This window comes from Homalodisca vitripennis, chromosome 1, assembly GCF_021130785.1.
Source record: "Homalodisca vitripennis isolate AUS2020 chromosome 1, UT_GWSS_2.1, whole genome shotgun sequence".
In the NCBI taxonomy this organism is placed as follows: Eukaryota; Metazoa; Arthropoda; class Insecta; order Hemiptera; family Cicadellidae; genus Homalodisca; species Homalodisca vitripennis.
The window spans coordinates 58,281,907-58,296,427 of NC_060207.1; the positions used below are offsets into that span (position 1 = coordinate 58,281,907).

Genomic DNA, 14,521 nt, shown 5'->3' on the forward strand with positions numbered 1-14,521 from the left:
CATAAAACTTATATTTTTCAACTTACAGTTATAAAATTACAACTAAAATGTAGCCAAATTTCACAAGTTTTATGACAAAAGGTTTAGCTAATTTCCACATATCCTATTATTTGCATGAAAATAATTAATTCTACATTTACGTTCAATTGAAAAACGAAGTAACATTTGATCATCGATTTCAGCAAATACCCCTCTGATTCTTTCTCTCAGTGTACCTTGTTGGCACGCCAATGGAGGTGGGACTCGTCATCTTGTTGAAAAATTACATTTGGCTGCAAGTATATTTGTTGGGGAAGATTAAAATTATCAAAAATATAAATGTATCTATTTATTGTGTTCACCTGAAAGCAACAGGGCCAATAATTCTGCCATAAGACATGTCATAACAAATATTTCATTTTCACTATCGTGCTATTCACAACAATGTGGGTTCTTACTGCCCCATATTTGAACATTTTGTTTTTTAGCTGAAAATAAAAAGTTGCCTCACAAGGTAAACATATTTTTTTAGCATAATTATCGTTATGGTTAATGTCATATCGCATGACTACAATAAATTCCTTTTCGAAAATTCAGTTTTGGGGAGAATCTTTTTTAATATTTTTAGTTTGTATGCATACAATTTTAGGGATTTGTGAACTTTGTTTACAGATGAGTATTTCATGTTTACGTGCTGTACATCTCATGCAACTTTTGCTAGTTCATAAATGAACACTCTACACACTTTTATCTCAGATATGGAGACGAGCGTTACGCTTTTTGAGGTGGTGAAAACTGTCAGTGTTCAAGGAGTTTTCATTCCAAGCCCTAATTGAAGGTATTGAAGGAGAATTTTTCATTATACCTCGTTTGAAGTCTCTACTGGATAGCAACATCAGAATTTGCTTCACTGAACCACTTCATCTGTGCTTTAGCACAAGCGTAAATTGCGATTCCAATGAAATTTCAATAGATTGCTTTTTACTATGAGGCGTTTAAACTATTAGCTGATTAAAACGTTTTGAGCTACTCTTTCATATGGTAGCACATATTATTAGGGAACTTTTATATCTCTTGGAACATAAATGCCATAACGCACCAGTTGAAGTACAAAGTACAAAAGTATTCTATAAACACACTGCATGTATTAGTTTAGCCAATTTCTTTATGAAGTCAAGGCGTTGTTTTTGGTAAACAAATATTTTAAGAATGTTATTGAACCACTTGAGTTAAAAACAGCGAAATTTATTATTTAAGGGGAGAGTTGAGCATGATGACAAATATTGTTCCAGTTTGTTTCACTAGTGTTTTATTGTCTAATAACAATTTGTGTTCCATAATACTTTCCTCAAAGTATAAAATTGATTTTACTCTTTGGTATCAGTTTTGGTTGATGAAGATTTCTCATTTGCATATCACGTACTCTTCACAATTCTTCTAAGCTTTACCGCCTGCCTTGGTGTTTGGTTAGCGCTGCTGCCATTGCTTGAATATTCATTTGTGAAAGTCAAAGATTGTGTGTATTCAACCTGTTTATATTGAGAAACTGAAGAATGAGTTATAAAAGTGGAAAGTATATTTATTTTTATTATTTTTATTGTGATTTTTATTACATTATTATGTAGAATGTTGTGTTTTATTTTAGACTGCCAGTCCAAATACATCTGTAACATTCTAGACAGTTTTTAGATCATCAATACGCTTCGGTAAGTTAAGCCCAAGTTATATTTAAAATGTAGTATTAAAATTTAGATAGGAAAGATTCTAATTGGCCAATTAAACTGTTTAGTATTGATCATAATTTTAAGGTTATTTTAAACCCAAATAAGCCTAGACCTGGAACAGGCCTTACAAAATTGACTAGCCTATCTAGACTAGAAATTAAAATTAATTAGTGATCTCCTAGAGCTAATTTTTAACTTTGATTACTTTTTTAATTTTGGGGTGTACAGGTGGCAATGGCAGCTCTGTCAGATCCAGGATTATTATGTACTGTCTCTCTGCTCAATGAGCCAATTGTGTAGGACCACTGATATTTTCCCGTTTTAAGCTTGGCTGGTGCTATGGCTAACCCATTACATTGCAAAGTTGAAAAATTCATATTATTTATCAGGTGTGGCTGAAAACTGGTGTTTAACCTCTATGCAAATAATGAACGGCTGTAGTATAATTCATGTCCCAACACTCAAATGATCGGTAATATTGAGTCATCGATATTCATGAGTAAAGTATCCTCAATATAACACACGAGTGCTTGTAACTTAAAGGTTATCTTTAAGATTTTATATTTACAATACGTACTTATGTTTAGCCTAATAACATATAGTAGATAAGGATTTTGTAGTAACTAATAATTGTGTCTTGTAGTGAAAATTTGAATTAACCCGTTTATAATTTTATCAGTCTATGTTACATTGTAGTGACTTTGTTAAATCTTTGTATACTAACATGTTACCACGGTAACAGGAATGTAATACCTCAACACGTTTTTTTTTTAATAGGTTATTGACAAACAACAGTATTTCCATTCTCAAGCAGCCATTACTCAAATACCATTTACATGATTCAACTTTGTTTGAATTAATTTGGATCAATAATATCGAACTGAATTACGTTATAGACTTTTAAGATTGTTTTATAGTGAAGCTATAAATTTATATGAGCCACTAAAATTGCTCTTTCTGACAGCACTTTCACATTAATAAATTATTAGGATTAGGATTTGTAGATACAATTTTAAGTTATTGTAACAAAAATAAAATCATCTGATTGCGACAGTTCTAATATGTAAGGTATGATGAAAAAATCAAGTTAATTTTACAAACACACAATAATTCAAGTAACATTTAATAAATAAAGAAATTTATAATGATGGTCATTACTGCTCATATTTATAAATTGAATTAGGGATGGTTTAAAATTTTTTGTAGGCTGAGGTGTCCTGCGGACCACAACAAAATTATAAAAAGATGTATGCTACAAGTACATATACTTTATTTTAAAGTGGTATATCATTCAAGCTTTAAGTTCAATCAGAAATTTATTTTAAAGGCAAATTTATATCATAACTTAGCGCCTTCAAATAGTGTTTGGCTATTTATTCCATGTAACTGTCTCGTAATTGCAGTTTACAATGTTCAGGCACTTTAAAAACTTTTATCTTCAAAATTTAATTGGTGGACCACCCTTATCACTTAGGGATATGAAAAATATATAACAACCTATTCTCAAACCTACCAAGTGCATATATAACATTTCACCATATTGGTTAAACCGTTTGGGGGGACTTTGGCAACTAACATTGTGACAAAAAATGTGTATATATATATATATATATATATATATATATATATATATTACCTACAAGCCAAAAATTAAGATAAATTGAATATAGTAACTAGGTTAGGACCAGTTGTAGCTTTAAATAACATAAAATATATTGTAGGCTACCTGTTATTTACAGAGTATATTAGGATTAGTGAGGAGCTCTTTTGAGGAATCGCTGCATGACTACTTACATAATTTGAACAGACTATAACCCACCTAACCTGGTGTAACTTAATTATCAACTTCCTTTCAGATAGAATATGGAGCATACAGGAAATGTGTGTTTTGTCTGTGACAAGACGATACATTCTGAGAAATGGATGTATAAGCTTCAAGAGACTGCTACTAAGAAGCGCAATGTCCCTGTGGTGGACCTCATCAAGCAACTGGTAGGAGACGAGTACGTAGTGTTTGTGGGTGAACAGGACGCCATTTGCTCTACATGTATGAACATGCTCAATCTCATGGATTCCCTCACTGCTCAACTGGGGGAGGTGCAGAGTACGCTCTCACACCTCCTGCATTCCAAGTATGACTTGGCTTCAGATACTGTTAAGGTAAATTGTCACACTTGGCAATTGTTTCAAATTATACAAATTATATATAAAATTATTGGATTTTTAATAGATTTTTATTTTGAGTATAAGTGCATACATTTAAAATTATAGAAATTCCTGTAAAATTCTATATATAAGTTTTTTTACTATATCCCACATTCTATTGGATTCCTGATTCATAGAAGAGGGTTTTTTTTTTCAATAGATCTATATCTTTCTCAGGCCTACACCAGAGGTTAACACGTTCACTGCTGAATTTCAGCCCACTACGTACCCAATATGCTAAAATATATTTTTGGTTTAAACTTAACGTTAGATGTTTTCTTGTAGACTGGGGATGGTATTTTGTTGATTGTAGGTTGGACGAAAAGCACATTTTGTCTCTTATGTTTAGAAATATTGTAAGAAAGCTTCGCGGTGTGCCCTTTTCCTCCCATATCATCTAAAACTCCACAGTAAATTAAAAATGTAAGCATAAATCCATGGGAATCACATAATGTATACAACTTGATTCCATATTTGTGACGTTTATTTTTAGTAAAACGCCATGGACTAGCCGAGCACAGGCAGTGTAAATTACACGTGCTGAGAATTTAGCCAAGCCCATACAACAAAACAAACATAACCTCAACCGTCCCGTGCAAGTGGCAAGGAAACATTAATGAAAGAAAGAAGTGATGTGCACATGATGTCCCGAGACCTCATGCGCATGCGCCAGACCCTCTACTTGAGGTCCTGAGACCTCACCCGCAGTGAACGTGTTAAGCCTCCTTGGACACCCTTCACCTTATCTGTCTCTCACAGTTCTGTGGAAGTATGGCCATGAACTTTCAGTCACGTTTTAAACGTTCTAACTCACTGTTTTCAGTACAGCGTGGCTGCTAAACTAACAGTGGCCCTTGTTTAAAGTCAATTTCACTTCATCAGCTGCCATAAACTTAGATCCCAAGTTTAAATGATAGATATCTCCATTAAACATCGGGTGGATAGGAATTTCATCTAGATAGAAACTAAAATCAGGAGCAGATTTTTCAGAAATGTGAAAGTTTAGAAACTGGATTTTAATTGAGAGCAGATTACTGTCAAACCATTGCACTAAACCGTTGGCTTCAAGAAAAGTCAATTGTTCAAGAGTTTCCACAGTATGGCTGACAGCAAAAGAGATGTGTCATTGGCATAGAGGACGGCCCTGGCCGACTTAGTACCTGCAGGAAGATTGTTGATAAAGATCGGGAAAAGGGTAGGACCGAGGATGGAGCACTGAGGCACACCACTTGATGTAGGAAATTCGAGTGAATTATATTTCCTCAGAAATCCACTCTCATCAACTGCTGATACACTTACTTACACATTGCGTCCTTCCCTTCTAATTAAACTTAACCAATCTAATGCCAAACCTCTTATCTCATTACCACTAATTTTTTCAAGTAGGAGATTGTGATTGACGGAATCGAATACGTTGCTCAAATAAAAAAAATAGGCCTTTGGAGTTGTTTCTCTCATCATGAGCCCAGACGATATCATCTATATGAGCGAACATTGCGCTGGTTGTAGATATATTTTTTACAAACCATGTTGTACAACATTGTTGTAACAAATTGTATACTTTTAGAAACAACGTTATTTATCAATGTATTTTCATTCATTGGCAAGTTATTATACTCCAATTTATAAGCTGGAACACACACTTTATCACTTAGTAAAATATATTAGTTTAAAACACAGTAATTTAACTAATACTTTGACTTAACCACATCAACAACACTGTGAAAAGCTGACAAGTAATGAATAAAAACTTGTTGATGATCATAGAGGTTAGAGTGTTCATAACATTCTTACCGGGTTATATGACATTATGATTAATAGAAAGTTAGTTAACTGAAAAATATTTAAGGATGCCTATAATGGCCTCAAGCATTCCATGTAAATAACACATAATAACATAAATATCACTGGCCACAGGCTTTTATGTCCATCAGTCTTAAGAGTTCAAACATTTCAACATGTTAATATATGCAGTTTATTGTAAACCATCCATAAATTTATAGATGAATGAAATAACAATGTTAATGTTGGGAGCCATTCTTTCACTCTTATTAAAGAGGCCAATCCGATTGACCAATTTAAAATTGGCTTATAACACTTTATCAGATACAAAAAAGAACTATAATCATTTAATATATTACTTCAATTTTACATTTGTAGGCAGTTTATGGGATTTCATGTGTAAAAAGATGTTATAAATAAGACATGCTTTTTTTCTGTTAAAAATTGAAAATTATACATTAAAATGTTTTAAATTTTGGAATTTATTAGTTAGTAAATATATAAAAAGTTAAATATGTTTTAAGGTAATTTATATTAAAAATTTATAATTGATATAAGAAATGTTGGTATTTTTAAATTTAACTATTTTTATTTTTTTCCTTAGATCCAGTATGATGATACAAAATTAGAAGAAGCTGAACCTATTCACAAATGTGAGACTTGCAACTTTGAGACCAAGTATGAAAAAGAGTTCAACATGCATGTGCGTATTCATGAAATCCTTACATCACCCGTCAAAACACCTCCTAAATCTGTAGAATCAAATATTTTGCCTAAAGTAAAATCTTCTAAAAGGATTAAAGGTAAAAAATTAAAAGGTTCTACGCCAAGGTCTGTTGCTAAACAGAAAAAATCTCCTCAGAAAAAAACTCCTAAACAAAAGAAAATTCCAAAACCAAAGAAGACTAAGGTGGTTTATCAGTGTAGTATCTGTGACAAAATATTTCCAGAAGAAAGTAAGATAAGAGAGCATGCAAAAAAGGAGCATGGAAATGATAATATTGTAGTTAGTGATGAGGAAGAATATGAGGATATTCAAACCCTAGAGTCAGATGAAGAAATACCTATTAAAAAATCCCCTGTTAATAAAAACCTATCTTCGAAAAAGAAATTGACTTCAGAAAAAAAGCCACCGCCAGTTAAGAAACCATCCTCAGAAAAGAAACCACCTTCAGGAAAGAAACAATCTGCAGAAAAGAAACAATCCCCAGTAAAGAAACAATCTGTGGCAAAGAAATTATCTTCGGTAAAGCAACAATCTGCTGAAAAGAAACCTCCTCCAAAAAAGAAACTGCCAAAGAAACAAAGCAAGAAGAAAATACAGTCTAATACCAGAAAGAGTGATCTAGATTTTCTTGATGATTGGGAAGAAGATGATGAGAATGGTGATATTCCATCTCCTATTAAAAAACCTAAAATTGATGTTTCAGATACTGAGACAACCCAGCGAAAGTCTGTGGACGAGATTGAAGATGACGATAAAGATAATGTTACTAAACCTACATGTATGTTTTGTAAAGCTACATTTTCTACATTTGAATCGGTTCAAGATCACATTAAACTGTCACATGGTAAGCAGTCTTCTCACTGGAGTGTTGGACCAAAAATTGTTGCTGCAACACAAGGTAGCATTGCAAGTTTTGAAATAGATTCTACTACTGATATTTTGGACAAAAAACCTACGTTGGGTATTGACAGTAACAAATCACCCCCAAAAACATTCAAATGTAATTTATGTGGTATCAGAAAAGTGTCTCTTCAGTTCATTCAAAGACACATTAAAATACATAAAAAGATATTATCCCTACAATGTAAATTTTGTGGAATTTTGTGTAAACGTGTTTCTTCATCGAAAATTCATTCTTTTAAGTGTACAAAAATTGCATCAAACGCAAAGAAATGCATTTATTGTAAATTTAAATTTTTTGATAAAGTTAAGCTCAAAAATCATGTGAAAAAAGTGCATTACAATAAGGCAAAGATAGATCCCAGACGAGATATCAAAAATAACACTCATCCATCAAAAATTGTGCAAACCCCAGTTGTAAAAGCCAGCAATAGTAAGAAAATATCATCTTCTATGAATGCTTTGGAAATAAGCATTAGTGAGGTGTCATCTACAAGTTTTTATACTGAAAAAACTTTGGAAAAGGAAAACCCTTCTGTGAATACTGACATAAGCGATGAAGGAAAACAAAAAGAAGAATTTCAATCTAGCACACATTTATCTCGTAAGAAAGTAGTACCAACATGTGAAGAATGTGGAATTACGTTTCTGAAGCAAAGTACACTTATAGATCATATGAACAGACATAAAGCAAAAACTTGTTGGAATCTAGGTATATGTATTTATTGCAGCAAACTGTTTGTTGACAAAGAACAACTTGCTTTACATACTGATCTTATCCACTCAAATTTTAAAAGTAAACCAGCACTTTGTGAACCTTGTTGCAAAACTTATTTACATGGGAAAGATTTGAAAAACCACTTCTTAAAGATGCATTTCAGTGAAAAGACTGAGAAACTTATGAAGCAAATGAGTGAACATACTTTGACGAATGACGATGATAATGATGTTTACAGTAAAGTTTTCAAAGAGTTGCAGTCGATAACTGGAGAAGGAAATGAAAGTGAAGACTCATTGGTAGGCTGTCAGACCTTTCAACTCAGTTATTTTTGTGCTGTCTGTACTTTCTCTTCTACAGATAAAAATGTTTTGCAAAATCATTTCAAGTCGCATAAACAAAATTATTGTGACATCTGCCAAAACCTTTTCCTCTCTGAAACATTTATCACTCATATTGAAAACCACAGTATAGAATTTCAGAGTAAGAAGTGTGTAGAGTGTGGGGATAAATTCCATGATGATATCCATTTACGTTTTCATTACCAGATGTCACACGAAATGAAGCCTTTCAAGTGCAGTATGTGTGTTAAAACCTTTAACAACAAGAAGACTTTGGTAAAGCACGAGTCCACAATGCACAGGAAAACATCCAGACCAGTCTATTTTTGTAGCGAGTGTCCAAAAAGTTTTCATTCAGAAAAGCGATATCAGATCCATGTGGGATTTGCTCATCGTCCCATTATGAACTGTAAATATTGCGATAAATCTTTTACAGAAGTAAATAAATTGGCTTTTCATGAAAGACATCATCTAAAGCAAGTAAAGAGCATCTATAAATGCAATGTTTGTGGAAAAGTGCTAAAATCACAATCAGCTCTTAAAACTCATAAGAACAATCACACAAGCAATAACTCTATGCAGTGTGAAGTTTGCGAGCAAAGTTTTAAATCCTTCCATGCTCTTAGAGAACACATGGCAAAACATTCAGAGGAACAAGAAAAGAAATACTTCTGTGACATTTGTGGGAAAGGGTTCTATTTTTATGATTCTCATGCACGCCATCGAAGGGTGCATTTGGATCCTCTTCTCTTTAGGTGCAGACTCTGTAGTGAGCGATTTCAAACCAAGTTGAAGCTAATAGAACACAAGAAAAGCTGTAAAGTTGTTGCCAAATGTGATAAATGTCTTGAATGCTTTGACACTATTTCTGATTTGAAGAATCACGTGTGCCTTTTTGATGATAACTCTGTTGCCTTATCGTAATGGTAGGTAAATTTAGTTAAAACACAATGTTGATACACAGATGTCATGAGCAACATAATTTCATAATATTAAGCCTCCCTTTTCATAAGTTGAATTAAAAATATATTTTGTACCAAGCTGTATAAAAACTAAAATATCTTTGAAAGTAGAGAACAATAGGCAATACTCATATAAAAAAATTAAGATGAAATGAAGAACTTAAGAACATAAATTTCTTTAACATAGGCAACCTGTTTAAATATAATTGCTAGTTTTACTATATAGGTGTACAATGTGTAAATTGTATTTTATGTTCTCAAGTTCTTGTTGTATATTTTATTGAAATACATCATATTTCACTGCCATTACTAAACTACAGGTTTTATTTTAAAAAGCAACTATCTTATTATTTAATTAAACAAATTATTTGTTCTGTTTGAAATTTTATTTTTCAGCATTAGAAATAAATATTAAAAAATAAATTTGTACAGCGTATTTATATATTGCATTTTATTTTCTGAAATGGTTCTTTTAATTGTGTAGGAAATTTATGAAAACTACCTACGATGACTTTTTTAATGTTGTGTATTTTTTAAATTGCAAATGAATATTTTTAGTACAATTTTTATTCTTTGTTGTTGTGAAAGTGGGTGCTTGTTATTGAAGTAAGAGACATATGGAAGCAAACCAGAACCTAGTAGGTTGCTACTCTAGGGCAAGGCATATAATCAATTCAATCAAGTGTAGGGAATATGAACTTTTATGCCAAACCCAAAAGAAACAAAATTCATAAACCTTAATTGATGTTTTTCTTCATTTGTATTACCAGAGATGCCTGCATAAATACAAGACTGCAATATGATAAATTAATAATTCTCACCATGATATAGTTTGTTTTATTTGTAATGGAACTATTAGTTAGAGATTGCTGACCTTCACCTTGAACAAGCATACAATCAATCATACCATGCTTGAATTACAGTTAAGAATTATGGTAATTATAATGTTCCCTTGTATTTCTGCTCTTTTTCTTTATATGAATGTCAAGGTTTTAAGGCGTTATACTGTTTATTTCATTTGAGATACAGTTATTAATTTAAAGATATATCAACTAAAAGAGAAGAAGCCCCCAACAGTTTTTGATGTTTCCACAATTGTTTAACATGAGTATCATTCATTATACATCCATTTGCTAAATGAGTTCTTCCAATGCATTGACAAATGTTTCTAGAGTTATTTTACTAATGTTCAACTCTAATCAAGTTGGATGGCATCATAGGAACATAATCATACAATGTTGAAAATCGCTTGGCATTAGATTTGGAACATGAAAAGGCCATACAGAACAAGCCATTTCAACTGCCCACATTGGCCAATTGAGTTACTTGGTACTTAATTACGCCATTGTATCAGCACCATTTTGCTGTTAAGTTCATTTTCAGCTAATTGGGGAAAGAGCCATAGTGGTAGCACATCAAGATAACAAAATATGACACAAGAAAACATTTCAATGCTACACTGACGCACTCCACCTTCAGTAATCACATCGTGCTTATAAACTTCACAGAGTTGACGATAAATCTCAGTTGGTTTATTTTGCTCAGCCAACAAAACCATATTATTGACTGCACTTCAAAACTCGTGGGATTTTCAATTGTCACATATTTTAAAACAACAAGGAGCAACAGTAACCTCTCACTAGCACGGCTGGATATTCATTGAACAGAGAAACACCCTGACATCAAAATGGCCTCAATAGTCCCGCCTCTAGCGGCTACAGAGTGAAACGTAATCTACACACTACTCAGATTTTAAAAATAAAAACATGTTAATTTTTAGTCTGGCTCTAGCTAAATGTTAAACAATAGGAATATTGTCTATCATCAGTCTTGTTTGAATAAGTAAATAAAACATTGCTGACTAGTTGAGAGTATCAGCTCTACATCCTGTATTAGAGTAGGCGCTGCTGGCACTGCAAAAGTGGTCGCATTTGTGCAAATTTATTGGAATGATTATAAATTCTGTGTAAACTTACATGCAGTTGTGTAATAGTTCTAAAACTAAAATTATCTAATGAAAAGGGATAGGTTCAAAACATTGCTGTGTGGTCTTGTTCTGTGTATTTTTCTTATTGTTTTCATGAAATTTGGCATACAAATTTTAAGACAAGTCACTATTTTCAACAAGTGAAAATACTTGTTACAAATTTTAGCAGCAGGTTAGGTTATAGCGAGATAAATATTCAAACCAAATTACTAAAGTATTTTAGAGTTTTAAAATGAAAATACAGGCAGATACTAAGCAAAGTTAGGTAGGACAGTATGATCTTAAGTAACCCTTTTGTTAATTCTAACCCATTTAGTAATTTCCCAAAATTGTGTGTTTTTGGGTATGGAGCTAAAAATCAGTGTAAAATTGTTCAAACATCTTGTTATGAATGTGTAATAGGCAGATTTCTAAGAAGTCTATCTAAAAGTAGTAAGCAAAGATATTTTTCTAAATTTATAGTTAAATGGTTTGTCAGTGAAAAAGTGTCTGGAGGAAAAGGTTGAGCTTGCAGTAAGTGAAGAAGTAAAACTTGCTGAAGCACAATTGTGGTGGGCAATAGATTTACAAATATTAAGCTCAATAAATGCAAAGCTAATTTATAATTACTGTTAGAACCTTTTGCTTTCATATCCTTACACTAAAACATTTGCTATATCTATGTGGCTTTTTAGTTAAAAATGTTAAAACTATCTCAAACCTAGTTTCAGGCGAAGTTAAAGCTCTTATATCATAGACGTTATTGAAAACATTAACCTAAAATCATTAATATAATATCAGTGGTTATTTTGTTCTGTCATAAACCCCTGAGATAATGATTGATTATTGAAAACAATTTGTAATGCAAGGCAAATTGGAGATACTTAGGACTATAATTTTTAATTTAACAGGTTCGATTTAGTTAATGAAGACTATGAGCATAAAATAGAAATCAGATAAAATAATTAACAAATATTTTAAAAGAAAATAAATTACAATGATTCGGTAGATTACAAAATTTTAGTTTTAACGGGAAACATTTTTTTATCTGATAAAAGATCAATTTATAGGAACTTTAGTTTGCAAATAGTTGTTTGGATTCATAATAATAAACAGCTTAAATATTAAAAACTAAAAATCTGAAAGTTATTTATAATTCATATATCAAGTTATTTTTAGTATTGTATGTACTAGTTATCTTGGAATCATATCTTTTTAATGTGTTATTTCTTTTAAAAATCCTGTTTTTGTTATTAATACAAAATAAGTATTGAAATTAGCATGGTAGTTTATGTCTACTAATAAGGAATATGTTAAAACAATTATTACAATAATACTTGTCAAATTATTAATATATTTTATGTGAATATTTTCCAAAATACTTCTCTGGACAATCCTACTGAAGACTACTGTGAGGATGGCAGCTTATGCCCACTACCATTAGACATTGAGTGTTTAGTTAGACTATTCCATTAATGTTGCACTGGGCAATTCAATTAGTATAGACTATAGGCATGTCAATACTATTTCATGGTCTCAATCTTATTTTTAATGTAAGAAACTCCTAAAGTTTCTTAAAATATTTAAATGATATCAAGAAATTTAATTTTGCTTAGATATTCTTTATACTACCACTTAAAAGTATGGGCACTAAGAAACAGCCCAACGGGTTTTACCATATGGTTTTAAATATTTCATTTGCTGCTTACTTATATCCTTTACTGAATACTGTAGAATGATGGACTCATATGCAAGTTAAAAACACATACATTTTCTCGAGGACTTTGACTCTCTGGCCCTTAAATTTAGTGGTTTTGTAGATGTATCTTTCATTAGCCATTATATATCAAAAGAGTGTTTGAGATTCAATTAAAACGTTTTTAGTTTATAACAAATTTGATATATACTATGGAGCAATGTGTAAGAATCCAAACAGAACAGCTTTTATTCCTTTATGTAAAGTATTCGATACAATCAAATCAGGGAATTTGAGCTGTGAGATAAATAGTTATTGTTACAACGATCTAACCACTCATCCCACTGTACTACAGCTCTAGTTGTTTTGTCAATTTTGAACGATTATATGAGATTTATTCAGTAAATTTTATATACCATGTATAAGACAACTAAAATCCAGCTGCATTGGGAGCATTCTTACCCCTGGAACTGGCAGTCAATTTTTTTCACATGGGAGGTAATATTTTAATGTTTTGTACATATACTTTAAACATTTTGAAAAAAATACATTTTTACTATAAACATATATGTGAAACATTATTTTTTAAAGAGAATGTAGAAAACATGGTATAAAACATTATGCATAAATCATTACAAAATGACAAGAGTTTTTATTTTTATTTAGGTGGTGGGACAGCATTTGATAAAATGTGATAATATAATAATATTAGAAACTGAGATAGCTAGTCTTTTCTTCATTTTAACTAATTTCAGAAAATATATAATTGTATCCAGGTTCTCATGAAGAAAAATTAAATACTTTGCAAAAACCACAAATAATACATTAAATGCAATATTTTGTACTATTGTTACAATTATAAAAAAAAAATACAAAATATAATTTTTACACTAAATGTTTTCAAAATGTAGAGAATAAGTTCACAACAAAACAATATATAAATTAATAACCAATTTCTTAGTTTTTTTTTATATTTGAAAAGTGTTGGGATGTGCCTAAATTGGTTACTATGGGTGCAATCAGTTTCAAAAATTAATATTAATAAAGTAAATTTTGGTATGGAGATATTTTACTGATTATATTAATTTTACAGTAAATAAATACTAATTTTGAACTTGTGCTGAAATATTGGCTTGGTTTCGGTTCCGGAAAGCATAAAGTGAAAGCTAGGTACCACTGTCAGTGCCCAGGTTGTTGAGTCTGTCAGGTCAAGTTCTCTAATGTCAAAAATCAGGAAAGTTTTAGGACACTATTGAAATGAGTACCTAAAGTTATCACAAATAAAAACATGAAATTACTAACAAAAACGCTAAGTATTGATTTTAAAAGATCCATAATAGTCATTTATAAGTTATTAACACTATCTTGTGAAATAAATATCTTGTGGCTAAATCTAAAGATCTACACAGAAAGACACCTGCTTCAAAATGGTTGGATAACGACAATCGGTCTGGCAAGTTTATGATGTTACTGTTGCTAAAACAGTAAAACAACTTTTGCCAGTGAAATCAGCAACTTTTT

General features: G+C 31.4%; 1 protein-coding gene across 2 annotated transcripts; it reads left to right on the forward strand.

Annotated features, from left to right (window-relative positions):
• The first annotated feature begins 1,399 nt into the window (after nt 1-1,399).
• Nucleotides 1,400-12,087, forward strand: LOC124362248 (zinc finger protein 729-like). Of its 2 annotated transcripts, none has more exons than XM_046816594.1 (3): nt 1,400-1,685; nt 3,560-3,863; nt 6,295-12,087. In XM_046816594.1, exons 2-3 carry the CDS (start codon nt 3,567-3,569, stop codon nt 9,298-9,300), a joined length of 3,303 nt encoding a protein of 1,100 aa, XP_046672550.1. In that variant the 5' UTR covers nt 1,400-1,685; nt 3,560-3,566; the 3' UTR covers nt 9,301-12,087. The 2 variants fall into 2 exon arrangements, with proteins under 2 accessions (XP_046672550.1, XP_046672558.1); XM_046816602.1 differs by having other exon boundaries at nt 3,564-3,863.
• Nucleotides 12,088-14,521: the final 2,434 nt, after the last annotated feature.